Raw genomic sequence first — 15,830 nt, 5'->3', positions numbered from 1 at the left:
CATTCTGATTCACATTCACAGTTCAGTGGCACTGTAGACCTCTCCTTTTAAAGCAGTAGGCCTTAGAGTCCATTTTACTACACTTAAGCCAGGCCACACCTTCTCTGCATAGGCGGATGTTTCCACCTCCCTCACAGCCAAGTCTAAGGAGTTACACTTGCAATCATCATCAATAAGCCAGTAACATCAAGAGAGTTCAGGCAGTCGATGGGAAGATGAGAAAAAGAAGAGAAACCTTTCTTGCAGAACACTTCAGTGACAACTTACACATAATATTTATTGTTGTACATAGTCACAAATTAGCTGCTTCCACTTTAAATGACTGATACATTTTCAATGCAAAGCTTTTGCCCAGTCTAGAAAACTCTTCAATATTTATTTTTATATTGGGATAGTAATAAACAAAGCTAATATAGGGAACCTCATAAAATGTATTGCTTTTCCTTCAGTACGATTTTGTGTTATTTTAGAAGTATTATAAGTTTAAAAAGCAACTTTTTTTTTTTCAGTACAGAGATATTGAGATAAATTAACCCTAGTAAAGTCAGCATAGTTGAATCAAGCAGTAATTTAGCCCATCTATGAGAAACCCAGACATTTTTAGAAGTGCTTCTGAATTGTATAGCAATGTCATGCAACACAGGATTTCCTTACTAGAAAAAGTGTTCAAAATTGAGTAATTCATCTGTTTAAAACAATAATATTTTTGAAACTATTTAAAAGAACCTCCCAACTGGACAAACAGCATCTGCATTTAGATACTTCATATGCATTGTTGCTGTCTTAAGATTCAACTTTGAATTCTGAAACATTGTTTAATGTTTTGTTTTCTAATCTTGTGGGAAACAATGCATTGAAAAATATGCCTTCTTTCTCTGGCAAGCACTGGAAATCCTTTTTCCAGAAACTTCAGATAAACCTCAGATCATAAGAGGCAGTGAAAGCAGAAAAATATTAATGTGTTTACAGAATTTGACAGAGAAAAACATATATTTTTTAACTAAAAAACGAGTTCATTAAAAAAAAAAAAAGAAAACAAAACAAACACCCCCCACACACACACACACACAAAAAAAAAAACAAACCACAAACCAGAAACAACAACAAAGAAACCCCCACAAGTAGGTAGCTATAACTGTGAAAATTTCTCCCTACACTTGGGCTTATGCAGTTGCAAGTAGATTGTGGTGGGTAGCCTTGTGTGAAGAGCTAGACAGAGCTTTGAAGTGATGCTATCTGCACCTTTCTTTGTGAGAAGCCTGTTGAAACACTAAAGAAGCTTTCAGTCTCTGAACATAGTGTTCCCTTTATCACACTTTCAAACAATGAACTTTAGACATAGAGAGCCTAGAGCTCTACTACACAACACGCATTAAAGTAAAAGAATTTACAAGGAAGTACCTCCTACTTTTTTTCCATACTTGTTCTCAGTTCCAGCAATTTTCTATACCTTCCTGAGCTGCAACAATTTGCACACCTTTAAGGAAAAAATTCAAACAAAAAACAAGCCACCCCTCTTTCCATCCACCTGAGCTGTATCAATGCACTCATCTTCCTATGAGACTTCCATGCCTCACATTCCTCTAGCTGCAATATTTCCCTCCTGCCCACCTCATCGTGCTTTCCAACTAAGCATGCTCAGCTCCTCCCAGGTAAGAAAACCTCTGAGGGGATGCATAGGAAAATGGGAGAAAATTTTAGAGGAAGAAATATTGAGAAAAGAACAATATACAGCCTAACTTACTGGAAAATATCAACCATGTGAATAAAAAGAGATAAAGGAAGATTAAGGCAGAACTTTTTGATTAATGTTTAGAATCTGATTTTTATCATCATGTAGAAACTTGTGCAAACAGCATCTGGACCTTTGAGGTCTTTCAAGTGGTCACTCTGACATTAACAATAAAAGAAAAAATGATGGAATGTCATGAGAGAATATTGCAATTGTGATGAAAATCTTGGTGCAAAGGTTATTTTCATTTCATAATGTGCTTTCTGTATCCCCAGTAACTATATGTGAACAACAGTGGCATTTAAATGTCAGAGGTGAAATTCAGACTTCACTGAAGTCAGCTTAGGTTTCCTGTCCATTTCAAAGAGACAAGAACTGGACCAGAGAATTTCACAAAGAGGTTTATAATCTCTCTATATATATTGGTATTCCTTCTACTGCTCCTCTACTAGTACCGCATAAATGTGCCTCAAAAACTTCTCATCGGTTTCCACAATGCATTGGAATGAAAACATGAAGCATTCTGATTTTTATCATTTAAAAAAAAAGTGTTCATAGGGTTGCCTTGCCTATTACTCTCATTTCCTGGGAAATGATTGCAATAGCGTATCATATCCAAAAGAAATTCAGCTGCCACTGTTTCATCAACTGTAACAATAGCTCCTTCGCACTTTATATAGAGTCTTTCACCAAATTATGCAGGCATATTTTATTCTACAAACTCCTTGAGATGGTGTTTGTCTATCATACCTTTGTAAAACTCTTAGTACAGTGGGATCCAATATGGTTGCAGGATTTGGGACCTAATGTAATATAAATATTTCTGTTTTAAATGAAATCACATAACATAAACTTCTCAATAGACATGGAGAGCAATTATTTTTTTTTTTTTTATTTTGTTTTACAGACAAAATAGGACACAAAGAGTGTTAAATCAATTGAAAGAGGTCATCGTGATCCTGTGGGAGCATTTAAGGAATTTGAAGAGCTCTCACTCCTCTGAGGCTGGGTAGGAAGGAAAAGTTTGCATTAGAGCAAAACAAACTCAGATATACTTGAAAATTGTCCAAGACTTCAATATCCCTATACGAATGAGAACAGATTTAAATTGATGATGCTTTTGAGACTGACTAAGATTCATTCAATATACTTAAAATAGCCTATTACAGGCTTGTTCTGGTTAACAATGCAATTCTATAAGGATGTTTTAAAAACAATTCTAAATTGTTCTAAAAAAAAAAAAAAAAGCAAAGCAGGCTACTGCTGCCTGAATCCAGTGGCATTTTTCTCTTAAAATTTGTTTTGAGGGCAGATTTCAGTGAAGTACATTTTATTGTAACTAGAAGCCAGGTTCTGATTAGGAACAATCATTAAACTATCTTAGCCGGAAAGGTTGTTGCTTTTCTGCTTCTCTCTTTTCTGCTTATTTCTAATGTTCTATTGTTCTGTACTTATCAAATTTAGTACCTGTTAAATATCAGTATTTTTTTTAACATAAAACTCTAAGTGGATTCCTTTAAATGAATTCTCTGTTGTTAGCACAAGAGATTAAAGTCCCCCTGCTCATACTGCCTTAATTGTTCAACAAATTTAAGTATCAACCCCTTCAGAAGCTGAAATTCTAACTTCAGGCTATTTAATCTTAGATTTCACTTTGGAACTAAATTTTCTATGCATTTATTATTATAAAGCAACAATAAATGGAAGCTCAGAAGCTCCTCTTAAGCTATTTGGAGTGATAATGTCAAAGTATTATGTGACATCTGAAGCACAATAGTAGCCTCGAAGAACTACTGAAAGGTCCCTCAGAAGTTGATAAACCTGCTCAATTTCAGAGACAAATGCTCTGTGTATTACACTTCCTGGGACAGGAAGCTGTGACAATCATCCATCACCCAGATCACCAAACTGCAGTTCCTTTCAGTCACTTAGAAATGCCAGCTAAGATTGACAAAAGGGGCATGTTTTTTGGAAGGAGCTGCACAGTCTCTTCTGGAAAGATTGCTTTAAAACCAGACTATTCCTATAGCTGTTGGGCTGTGAAGAAAAAGAAAAAAAAAAGGATCCTTGCACATTTATTTTTTCTCAAACTGACTTTAAACGTCAGTTTCTTTGTTCATTCTCATTATTTCATTTGGATAGCAGAAGTATAATAGAAAGAGGAATTAACCTTTGACCTAAACTGCAAACTCAATAAACTACTACTGTGTCTGTTGCATATGAAACAGTATCTATAGCTGCATCAGGGGTCATGCCCAAGAACTTTTCTGTTGTGAATCAGGAAATGCAGCACGAACACAGAGTCTTTCGAGTATTACCTATTGAGGAGATGGCAGCCTTTCCTTTTCTGACAGATGTAGAACTTGAAAAGGGCAACACAAGTTGAATGATTGAAGAGTCTGGAGATGCCACCCAAGAAACTAAGCATGTGAATCAAAAGATACACTGTCTTTGAAATGAGACCTTTTAGAAGTGCAGCTGTTTAGTATTACCAGAATAAAATTCTTGACCTAACACAAAATGTAGGAATGCTTGCCTTCCTCTGACATTGCAGCCTCTAAGTCATAGATATGCTGAAACTGCATGGCAAACAATTGCCATATAAATGCATGTGTGGTAGACAGGATTGTTTTTGGTTTTGTTTGTTTTTGTTTTCTCTTAGTAGGTGTTATGTGCTACTCTGTTAGATGGAGGGGTTAGTAAGTTAAAGAGCTTTATAATTCTAAGGTTGAAGAGCTGCTTCTGCTCTAGTTTGTCAGACACTGAACTTATGACCCTCGACACTCTCCAGTAACCACAGATCTTCACATTCAGCAACCTTGTGGGTGCATCATATGTTGCCATCACCTTCTAACATAAAAGTATTTGGCATTCCTAAATCACTTCTTTCCCTTGTGACTGCTATTACCCATATTAGTGCTCCAAAACACATATTTTGAACAAGTGAGAGTAAAACATCTAGAGAAATTTATTATTAGCTAAGGTTTACCTTGTACAAAGGTTTTATACACAGCACTTCAAGAGTTCCAAGATAGAGCTATCTGCCCTACAAAAATATTTCCCTCTTAGATCTGTCTTTGCTTTTCTAATTAGAAGATTCCAGGATGTTTGAAGCTTTTTAAGAATCTTGACTAATAAAAGGAAGAAGAGAGAAAAAACAAATGCAAAATTGCAGAACCTGCATTCTGTAGTTCCAGCATCTAATACAGAAAAAAAAGAGTTTCTCTGTTTTGTAAGATATGTCAAGTATTATCGCCTTGATCTTCAAGATTTTCTTCATGAAATTACATCACAGAACGTCCTCTCCTCAAAATAGTGTTATAAGCTGAAGTTGGAAGCATCTGGTCACTACTTACCATATAGCTAGCAGTTCTCTTTGAGCCTGAGTAGCTGTCAGTTTTAAATAAGCCATATTAGGGTGCTGAGCTGAGGTTTAGTTGTTTTTTTCCCTAAATTGCATCTAACGTTTTTGAGGCTGTGTCCTGGTTTTGGCTTTCTGGTAGCTGATATAGTGCTGTATTTTGGATTTAGTGTGAGAAGAATGTTGATAATACACTGATATTTTTGTTGTTGCTGGGTAATCAAGGACTTTTTCAGCTTCCCATGCCCTACTAGGTGCACAAGAAGCTGGGAGGGAGCCAAGCCAGGACAACTGACCCAAGCTGGCCAAAGACATATTCCTTACTAAATGATGTCATGCCCAGTATAAAAACAGGAGTTGGCCAGGGGGCAACTATCTCTGGTTGGGAATGAATTGGCTATCAATGTTGTGAGTAGTGAGCAATTGTGTTGTGTAAGCCTTGTTTTGTGTATTCTATTCTTATCATTATTATTATTATTATTATCTTTCTCTCTTCCTTTGTTGTCCTATTAAACTGTTCTTATCTCAACCCATAAGTTCTTTTTTCCATTTTTGACTAAGTGAACGGTTGCATGACCCTAGTTGCCAACTGGGGTTAAACCACAACAGGCTGATTCTCCATTTAAAAAAAAAAAAAAAAAAAAAGCTATAAAATTTGTATTAGAAGACAATGTACAATACCTATAAGCAAGAAAATGAGGGGAAAAAGCACAAGAGACTGAGTCTTCTCTTGTCCCTGTTGTCATCATTAGGAAATTAATGTTTACAGTTGAGACTTCCCTGTGATCAGTAAAGGCACTGCAACAGAGGGGTGCCAAAAACACATCATACATCCTGTCTGCATTTTTAATTTCTGCATGAGACAACAGATACAGCAAATCACAAAGTTTAATGGATATTCTTTAGGGGAATGGGAATAAGAAAATATGATGAGTATAAAATTCAGGTTAAGAAACTAAATCTTAGAAGGCAAGCTCCTCTAATTCAAATATGACTTGAATGATTTTCTAGTAAACTATATTTTTCCACAAGAAGAGGTGTTCCTTATTTCTTACAGCAACATAGAAAAGTAAGAAAAGCTGTGAGTGTGTTCTATCTCTTCTTTCTGTGGACTACAGGAAAGCTGAGGCCCTATGAAGAGACCTATTTTCACAGTGTCTCTCAAGGCATTCACTGGCTACACTGCTGTATCCACAATACCATGTGGGAGGGGAAAGCAATACCTCAGAAGGAGTTAAATTCAAAATTTTGCTTTTCTTTGTATATCCAGATGCACAGAGAAGAGCTTATCTCCTTGAGCATCTCTCCTTGGGATTTTCTGAGCTCAGACCATCCTTCTAAATGACAGTTAAAAACCAAACTCAGTTTGGAATAAACAAACTTTTCCACTGAGCATCTAAAAACCTGTATCCCTTGAGTATCCCAGCATTTGAACAGCAGCCTCAAGGGTGAAGAAAAAGATAGATGAAGATGGCAGGTGAACTGAGCCTTCCATGCTTAGGTTCAGGTTCCATGATTGATGAAACATCAAAACTGTTCACCAAATGTAATTAATTTGATGACAAGTGGCTGTGCTGGCAGTGTTTGAATGTATAAATGTGGACTCATAGCTCTTCTCAATGTATCTCTGGTTGCAAACTCAAATGCTCAGTGTTAATACTGATAAAAGAAAGTGTTGGTAACTGCTTTAATATTTCAAGCATGCAAAAAAGTCCTTCTACATTTGTGAACTATTTATTGGGAGATGACAGCTCATTTGGATCAGAAGTCAATTGGAGAGAGGAGATGTGCATATACCCCAGTTAGGAAGGAGATAAACTTGGAATTTGGGAGGCCTAGCAAGAGGAAAGAAGGTGGTCAGGTAGCACAGGACACAAGAGCAGTGATGTCCAGGGAGAAGAGCAGAAGTTTCAGTGGGTCTAGAACTCACTAGGGTGAAGGTGGTCACGGGAGAAACCCACATAAATGCTTTGGGCATCTGGTTACTTCTAGGCAGCAGCATTTCTTCCAGGAGAAACTGGGGAGGGTCAGTAGTAACATTTGCACTAAAATGAAAGAAGCATGGAATTTTACACACCATATACACACCATTGACATGCATAATTTTAGCAAAATTTTGCCTAAGTTCTCAGTGAGTTTATACCAGCATTACCTTTAATATTGCATGAAATACTATGCTATTTGGCCTGGAGCAACTTTGTCTTAGAGGGGAAAATTAGGCTGTCCGTATTACTTGCAAGTATTGCATTTCCATGGGTGAAGCTGAAGATAATAATCATAAGAAAGCAATGACATCAACCTCATCTCCCCAGTAAAATCTTCAGAATAATAAGTAAAGATTTATTTCTACCAAACATACATTATTTATGTTTGTCTTCATGCACAGCCAGGCTTTTTTTGCAATTTTATTGTGTCTGTATGTGTATCTTGATAATTAGAAGCATCAGTGATAATCTATGGTGTACACTGTTAGATGACTTTCAATGCTTTAAAGCAAACACCCACTCATCAGCCAGAACTTGGCAGGTTTATGCACAGCCAGCTAAATCTAGGGACAGTTATCTGCATGATTCCTGCTTTCCAGAAAGCTTTCAGACTCCCTTGGCCTAGTCAAAATTGGGAAAATGTGGTGATTACCTCAATAGTAGCAATTTAAACCTGGGGTCTTTTTCTTTTTCTTTTTCTTTTTCTTTTTCTTTTTCTTTTTCTTTTTCTTTTTCTTTTTCTTTTTCTTTTTCTTTTTCTTTTTCTTTTTCTCTTTCTCTTTCTCTTTCTTTTTCTTTTTCTTTTTCTTTTTCTGTTTTTTCTTTTTTCTCTTTCTTTCTTTCTTTTTTTTTTTTTTAATTCAGACCCCTTCTTTTGTCTCCACTTTCAATGGGAAAACCAAGCTTGACTGTTTTTTTTAATAAATCAGCCTTTAAGCTGTACTGAATACAACATTAGAAAGCTTGCTTGCTTGTTTTTATGATGTACATGAGGAGCATATGTTGTACTCTGCATTACCTGTGTTAGCAAAAGAAGAAATCTCAGATGTGCACAGAGATGCCATCTCAACAGAAGATATTTTTACAGTGGATATTATCTTCATAATATCTTCATAATATGTTTTAATTCCTCTGCATTTCAAAACAGTTACTGCAGATTATTGCACGAATAAACTGTTTTGTTTATGCTCCGCTTATACTGGCTCCAAATGTACTTGGACTTATGTTCATTTACTCACCCACTGCCTTTCACAAAGAATAAAGCTCTAATAAGCTATAATGTGTTTGTTTCAAAAACAGTTAAGTATGGAAAATTGCACACATTTATGAGTTTTAGTTTTCTTTCTTGTCACCTGGAAACATATATAAATTATTTTTTATTAATGCACAACACAGTACGTGCAAGATTTAGAACGGATCCCTGCTGACACAGCCAGCAGAGGCTGCAGCCTGACCCACAGGGCTGTGTCAAGAGGGATGTGCCAGCGTCAGTGCTTGGTGGTAAAAGCTGTCCACAATTTCCACAAAAAGGACTATCTGAAAACCAATTAGGGAAGGCAGATCATTCTGAGGATTGAAATAATAGAAATAGGATGGGACTTAACAGTATATTGTTCAAAGTCATTAATTCAGAAGCTAATAACGGGTTTTGAACCTCTACAGTGAGAGCTCTTCAGCAGGAAAGAGACGAAGAGGGGAACATTTTGGGTTGATTAGTTCATTGCAGGGAAAAAAAAAAAAAGAGTAGCTGAAGCTATGGACATGAAAGAGGTTAATGATTTAGGTGCGGAGGTTTCTGTGGAATGGAACTAAAATGTACAGAGCAATGAGACTTCACTTGATATGCTGCTTACAGAATTGTTGCCTACCATGTTGAACCAGATGCAGGTGCCAAGGTACCAGCAACAGCAGCCCCGGGGCTGCCGGGTTGGCCCCTGTGGGAGTGTCCAGTTCTGCCCTGTGCTGGCTACAGCCGGTTCCAGCGGCTCCAGCGGCCCCAGCGCAGGGCACAGCTGAGCCCCTCAGCCACGGGCGGGCACCTCGGGGAAAGCCTGGGGAAGAAAGGGCAAAACACTGTCCTGGTGTTTTGACTTTTTGTTTCCCGGTAGCTGAATCAGTAAGTAAATATTCATTTTAATTGGTCATGAATTAGGTTCATTATCCTCAAATCAAGCCTGTTTCACCTGTGATGGTAGTTGTGATACCCTTGCCTTCACCCAGACCCACAAGCTTTCTCATTCTTGTTCTTCTGATTTTCTCCACTTGTCCCTCCAAGATGGGGAGTGAGCAAGCAGCTGTGTGGGGGTTTTGCTGTTGGCCAAAGGCAAACCCACCACAAAGGCTGTGTGGTGAGTATGCGATGACTTGGAGAACTCAGATTAATGGCAGTCCAGAAATATAAAAATACAGAAATATACCAAGCGTAAAGGAGAACAAGTGAAACAAATGAACAATGTTTGCAAGGGATCAAATGAGTAAAAACAGAACTGATGAGTACATTTACATTACAAACACAAAGAGGGCTATTTTAAATCCACAAATCTGAAAATTTTTTCTTCTACGAACAGAGTGGGCAAAAATATTAAAAACTGCTAGGACAACAGAACCATTTGAAACAAAAAAAATCCAAGCATGGCCAATTCATAACATGGCTTATATGACAGTATCCGTAGTAGCAGTAGACAGTTTCTGTGACGTATAAAGTCTCCTTTTTTTTTTTTTTTATAAGTGAGAGAAGCATTTCATCCACACTAGGACACTTGAGATACAATTTAAGGGATTGGAATATTAGTTTACAATCTGAAGTAATTTCTGGACAAACAATGAAAATTTCATCCCAAAAGGTACATCTTCTGAGAGCTCCTTCCAGTGGGACTGAGACTGCAATTTTTATTCAAGCCTATAAACAATACAGTATATTATAACTAACATCAGGACAAAAGTTCTCCTTCACCAGAATTCAGCTTGAGAATAGAGAAGCCCAATGAACACATTGTAGAATAGGATCAGTTTAACAACAACAAATCCATTTTAGAATTACATTAATAACGTGTGCTCTGCACACCTATTAAAGGCATAAATAAAGGCTGCACATTCAATAACACGTGAGTCCATCAGTGTATTTCTCCTCACTTCCAGATGACAGTGTATTTCAGTTGTAAAGGGGATCTTGGATCATCATTCAAAACCCACTCTAGTGAGACCAGCTGCATCCTTGTAAGTGTTTTTTGAGTTCTTCACTTTGTTCAAAAACTACTTTAAAGCTAAAGAAACGTCCTTCTTGAAGAAAGACCTTTTCTTCAGAAGTTTTGTGTATTATATTACAGCCAGTTATTGGGAAGGGTGGAGAACCCAGCTCAAGCGAAGACTGTTTTCTAGGAGGCTGAGCAAATCCATTAGCCCCTTTTCTCCAGCAGAAGTGAAAATGTATATTCTTACACCTGTAAAGTGGAGACAAAGCCATTTCCTTGCCGCAGAGGAATGTTCCTTGGTTAAAAAACATGACTAAAATGCTGAGTGCTAAAGTGATTAGGGACCCACATATTTAAAGAAAGAAATCTCATTTTCTTAGAAGATTTTCAAATAGAAGAACAAAGCTCCAGCAAATCGAGTGTGGAATGTAATCCTCCACTGTTCCCACTCTCCAGCAAGCTAGATGAACTTGCTTATCTTTCACAACACCAATTTCTATGACTCTTTGCTGGAAAGCTGCCAGAGCTATAGGCAAACACAAACTGATTCAGCTACTCAGAAAGAACAGAGTATCTGGGAACAGGAAAGCTATCTATGTAGGAGGCTTGCCAGCAATTTCAATAAATTACACTCTGAGAGATAATACCATGAAATGAAAAAGTCCTCTTCAATTAAAAACTGTTTTCAAAAGTATGTATGTACATTTAGCTTTATAAAACAAAGACAGAAGAGCTGCTAAGCCAGCTCAGAGTCACTAAAACTCTGGAATAAGCTAGTTTTAAAAATTAGATTTCTAAATTGTATTTAGAGCATAATGGGGTCACAACTGTCTTGATAAGTCTTAGTCAAGAAATACACAATGCTTTTGGAAACTACAAGAAAACCATTGATAAAAGCCTCCACACTAACAAGATACAAAGTAATTGTTATTTTTCTTCCCCTTGAGTTGCAAAAAGAAGTGAGACTGCTAGTTTTAGTAATCAACTAGAAGGTCAGGAAGTAGTTTACTTCAGAATTCAGATGTGTTTAGATTAGGTGTCTGGTCCTTGTATAGCCTAAGGGGAGACAGAGAAACTTTGGAGGTAAAGTTCAGAGTACCTAAGGTAGTAACTTGCTCTCTTTCCACTGGAGCCCCTCTGCATCAAGGGTCTACAAAGGGAATATCTGGAGCCAAATATCATAATTTATGGTCCTAAAATAGCTAAGAAAGCCAAAAATGATCAAGTTATATTTGTGTTCTGTTCAAACTGACATCAGCAATTTCATGCATTATCAGCAGAGTATTTTTGCATAGATGACATATCTTCAGAGAGCAAGAAAGGCCTTTAATAAAGTCCATTGGATTTTTGGATAAACTATTAATTTAAATACTATTTTTTTTCCTCTTCTTATGTATTATTGAAATGTTTATAGTTTCATCAAGAAGAAAGTAAGTCAAGTTAATGTAGTAGTTTTAATTCAACATCTTCCACACAGCAACCATTGTGAAGTGGCAATATCATTTACTAAAGCTACGAGAAGGTAACAGGGTGTGTTGCAAGAAGTGTGGTGGATGGGGTAGACCATCTGCAAGATTAATGTGTAGGAGACATGATTTTTCTCCTGCTGGTCTGTCAAGGGACTTCAATGCACAAAGTCAAATTATTTTCTTACTCTACCTGTAAGTAGAATGAAATTAAAGATCCTGAGACCCACCTTAAATCCTTCATGCTCTTTGACAAAGGATCAAATGTTTTCACAGTTTTACAATGTCATGAATAGTTACCCACAACTGAAAGATCAGCTTTTGACTGGAGAAGTATCCCAGGCAGCAAAAATCGGGTTCTCAGAAATACCTTTTAATTTTGTATCTTTCTTTAATGAGGGAACAAGCAGTTTGAGGTAACAAGCTGTTTCCAAGAAAATTAATAGGACCGCTCATCCAACTAATTCACCACTCACCTTGGTAAAATCAGGCATCCAGAATTAAAACCTAAATTATTATTTCCATTCAATTCTGAGTTTTTAAGTCAGAACTTTTCAGGTGTTCTACCAGTTAACCACTATGTTTTTATGCTTTCTGGGAATAAATAAATTATTTTTTACCCTTAAATAGAAGCTGATATTGTCGAGGTGTTAAGGGACACCTTCGTAGAATCCTGTGTACTGACATTTATACTTTAAACACTTCCAAAGGTGCTAAAATCAGGGACCTGAGATCCCTATTATAATCTGTGGTGTGCCTTTTAGCATGAAACTGAGGACACATCAAACAGCTGCCTGAAAAGGTGAACTGACTTCAAGCAGTAGTAACACACAGGGCTGCCAGATACAGAGCATGGGTTTAGAGACTTGTCAGCCAGCATACCTTCCATGTGATAGCACTGACCCCACAAAGATCAGATGCTTCTCAATATGATCTGAGGTGCTCAAGTCAGATTCACATGTGCCTTGACTCTGTAAGGATCCTGGCAGTGGATCCCATCTGCTAACACCACACCTCAGAGTAGAGGGCAGCCTGTTTCTGACAAGGATGTATTTTCTTCTGAAGCACAGAGGCCTCTTTCGCACACCACCTCAGAACAAGGAAGGACTGAATGCTCAAACTGAAGTTCCCTCTTCATCTTCATCAGGTATATCTCTCAGTGAATCTTTACATTGTTGCTGGCACTGTCAATCTTAAAAACATACCTGCTTCATAGGTAAATGGAGGGTGGTAGTCTACCTGGATGTCAGTCTAGCAAATATATCCAGGGCTAACAGATGATCCATGAAACAATTTCAACTTTGGAAAAAAAGATACTCTCACACATACATCAATTATCACCTTGGGAAAAATAAAATAAATTTTAAAACAAAAAAACAACCAAACAAACAAACAACAAAAAAAACCACCACAACCAAACAGGAAACCCAAGCATTCAATTGTCTCAGTAACAGGCATTTGAAAAATCTTGTTGTTGTAGGCAAAAAGCTTAACAAAGAAATAATTGCTGCTTGTGGAGTAGAAGGAAAAGGGTTCAGAATGAATGAACACAGCTTGTCGGTTGCAGTAACCTTTATGAAAAACCTGCTTTCTAATTCCAGAGAACCTCTGATTCTCTAAAAGAGAAGCATATGCTCTATTTTAAGCTGGATATAATGTAATGGATAGTTATGATTACTCCAACAGCATAAGGAACAGTATCAGCCAATATGTACTGTAAGCCAGGCAAGTTATATGTTTTGTCAGCAATTGGAACATACAGCTGCTCTTGTTTGTATGTATTTCACATTCATCATTACATTTATTTGCTTACTTACAAATGGGTATGAAGTGTTACTTCTCTTTCCACACAAATAAATTACAAACTGTAGATATAACAAACATTCTACAGAAATATGAGTTACGTGTGAATGGGATACAAGGATGAGAAGGAGGGGAGACAGAAAGAGGTGCTCACTCTTAAAGATTTAACCCAAATTCTGCTGAGAAAGGCTTGGAAGTCTGTGCTGCATGTGTCTTACACAATAAAGTATCCACTCAGTTTAATATTTGCCAGGAAAATCACAAAACCCTCTCAGGCTACAGCAGCATATAATCTCCTTGAATGTTTTCCTGAGCTCCTGGCTCCGGAACGCATAAATGAGTGGATCGATGATGGAATTGCACATGATGAGGATAAGGTAGAAGTTAAAGTGGGACATGAAGCACACACAGTAAGGGTTGTAGGGGCAGGAGATGTAGAAAATCAGGTGCAAGAAAAATGGTGCCCAGCACACAACAAAAACTCCAATCAGGATGGTGAGAGTGATGGCCCCTTTCATGTTGGCCCCTTGACGAACAGGACCAGTCCCTGGAAGAACAGCAATCTTTTTGATATGCATCCGAGCCATCATGAACATGTGGACATAGAGGGATGCCATGAGAATGAGCATAGTGAAGAACATGCTGATAAGGCAGATGATTACAACGCTGCTGTCAGAGTAAATGATGAACAAAATGCCTGAGACTGTGCAAGCAGCCCATATGCATGTGATGATGACCCCTACACGCTTCACTGTCATGATATTATGGTACTGGAGGGCATAAAAGATAGTAAAGTACCTGTCCACTGCTATTGAGAGGAGACTGCAAATTGATGCAAGCAAGGAACTGCAAATCACTGAGTCAATGACATTGTCAATGTTTATGGTAAAGCTCTGTGCATCTGTGTCTGTATTGTTTAGCAGCGTGATGACAATAGTTTCTGATCCATTGGATACACTCACTAGCATGTCAGCCACTGCCAAGCTACAGATGAAGAAGTACATGGGTGAATGAAGGTTCTTGTTCTTGGCTATTGCCGCAATGACCAGGACGTTCTCCAGCAAGCTGATGATGCCCAGAGTCACAAACACTTCAGGGGATACAAAGAGTTGCTCGTAGCAGCCTCCGGAGGGGTGGCTCTTTGTATTGGGCTCGCTGGGAGCTCCATGCAGTATGTAGCTGTGGTTCCAGAAATGGAGAGGCTGGAGTGTCCCACGGTGCTGGGTGAAATTCATCTTATGGAGAGCTCCTTTCAGCTTCGTGTTTTTAAAACTCCTGTTCCTTTTGCATTCCTTTGAAAACCTTCTTTGGCTTTTCAGCCTGGGAAGAAAAGAAAAATAAGCCAGCACTGAGGCAGGCAGCAGTTCAGAACACTTTGACTGCTGTTACAAAATAAGGTTTCAAACTCAGAAATGCTGGTTTGCTCTCTCACAGACGCAGTTTCTGAATCATCATCACCACATTTACTTTGGCAATCTATATCACAGAGTCCCAAGAGCCTGTAAGTTTGCACCAGATTCTCCCCTATGGTCGGTTCCTGTTAGTTCACTGGCATGCTGCAAGGCTTTTTTTTGTTCCCTTCCATTAAGAGAGGCAAACATAAAATGCCCAAGTGGCTGCTGCAGAACAGAAACTAATTTCAAACTGCAAGCACCAGTCTCGCTATCAGACAGTGCATGCTGGCTGCCTGTTTTATGGTGTGTGGAGGAAAAAATATTCAAGGCACTCTCCGCCTCTGCTTTGCCTTCCAGCCAATGGGGCTCAGGAGCCGCAGAGAGTCGAGGGGCTGCTGATTCTGAAGCATCACAAGGCACGGTAGATTCAGATGCAGCACGAGCTACCAGTAGTTACAGGAGAACAGACAGGCTACCAGAGATTTTTTTCCCTACTTTAACTTCTCAGAGTAGTATTTTAATAGTGATTTTTGATTAACAATCTTACAGAACTGTACTAACAATCTTACAGAATTCCTGCAGCTTCACTGATAGCTTTTTATTTTTCAGACTGTGATTTACTGTGATTTACTCTTGCGCCTTCTGTGGCACAAAATTACACTGCCTTGTATATGTGGTACAATAGGAAAAGGACAATGGAGCAAGAGAATACTTATTTCATCTTAGTTCTCTCTCCCAGATCTCCCTTGCATTGCCAGCTTTTCGATGCCTCAGTTGTCCATTTGCAAGATGTGTTGTTGCAAGGTTGTATTATTATCTCTATTCTTCTTATATTTTTTTAAGAAATGGAGACCATCTAAGTACCAAAACTAGAACAAGGAGCCAAAGTTAGAAACAC

General features: G+C 38.0%; 1 protein-coding gene across 1 annotated transcript in view; it reads right to left on the bottom strand.

Annotated features, from left to right (window-relative positions):
• Nucleotides 1-299: 299 nt before the first annotated feature.
• The window catches only part of MC4R (melanocortin 4 receptor), a 28,855-nt gene continuing 13,324 nt past the window's right edge, over nt 300-15,830 (bottom strand). The window contains exon 5 of the mRNA XM_005510159.3: nt 300-14,858. Coding sequence (XP_005510216.2) covers nt 13,778-14,773 — 996 coding nt within the window. The 5' untranslated portion in view covers nt 14,774-14,858 and the 3' untranslated portion in view covers nt 300-13,777. The remainder of the gene's footprint in view (nt 14,859-15,830) is intronic.

This window comes from Columba livia, chromosome 2 (genome assembly GCF_036013475.1).
Source record: "Columba livia isolate bColLiv1 breed racing homer chromosome 2, bColLiv1.pat.W.v2, whole genome shotgun sequence".
Classification (NCBI taxonomy): domain Eukaryota; kingdom Metazoa; phylum Chordata; class Aves; order Columbiformes; family Columbidae; genus Columba; species Columba livia.
The sequence above is the reverse complement of the archived record's forward strand: the minus strand, read 5'-3'. Positions and strand labels throughout refer to the sequence as shown.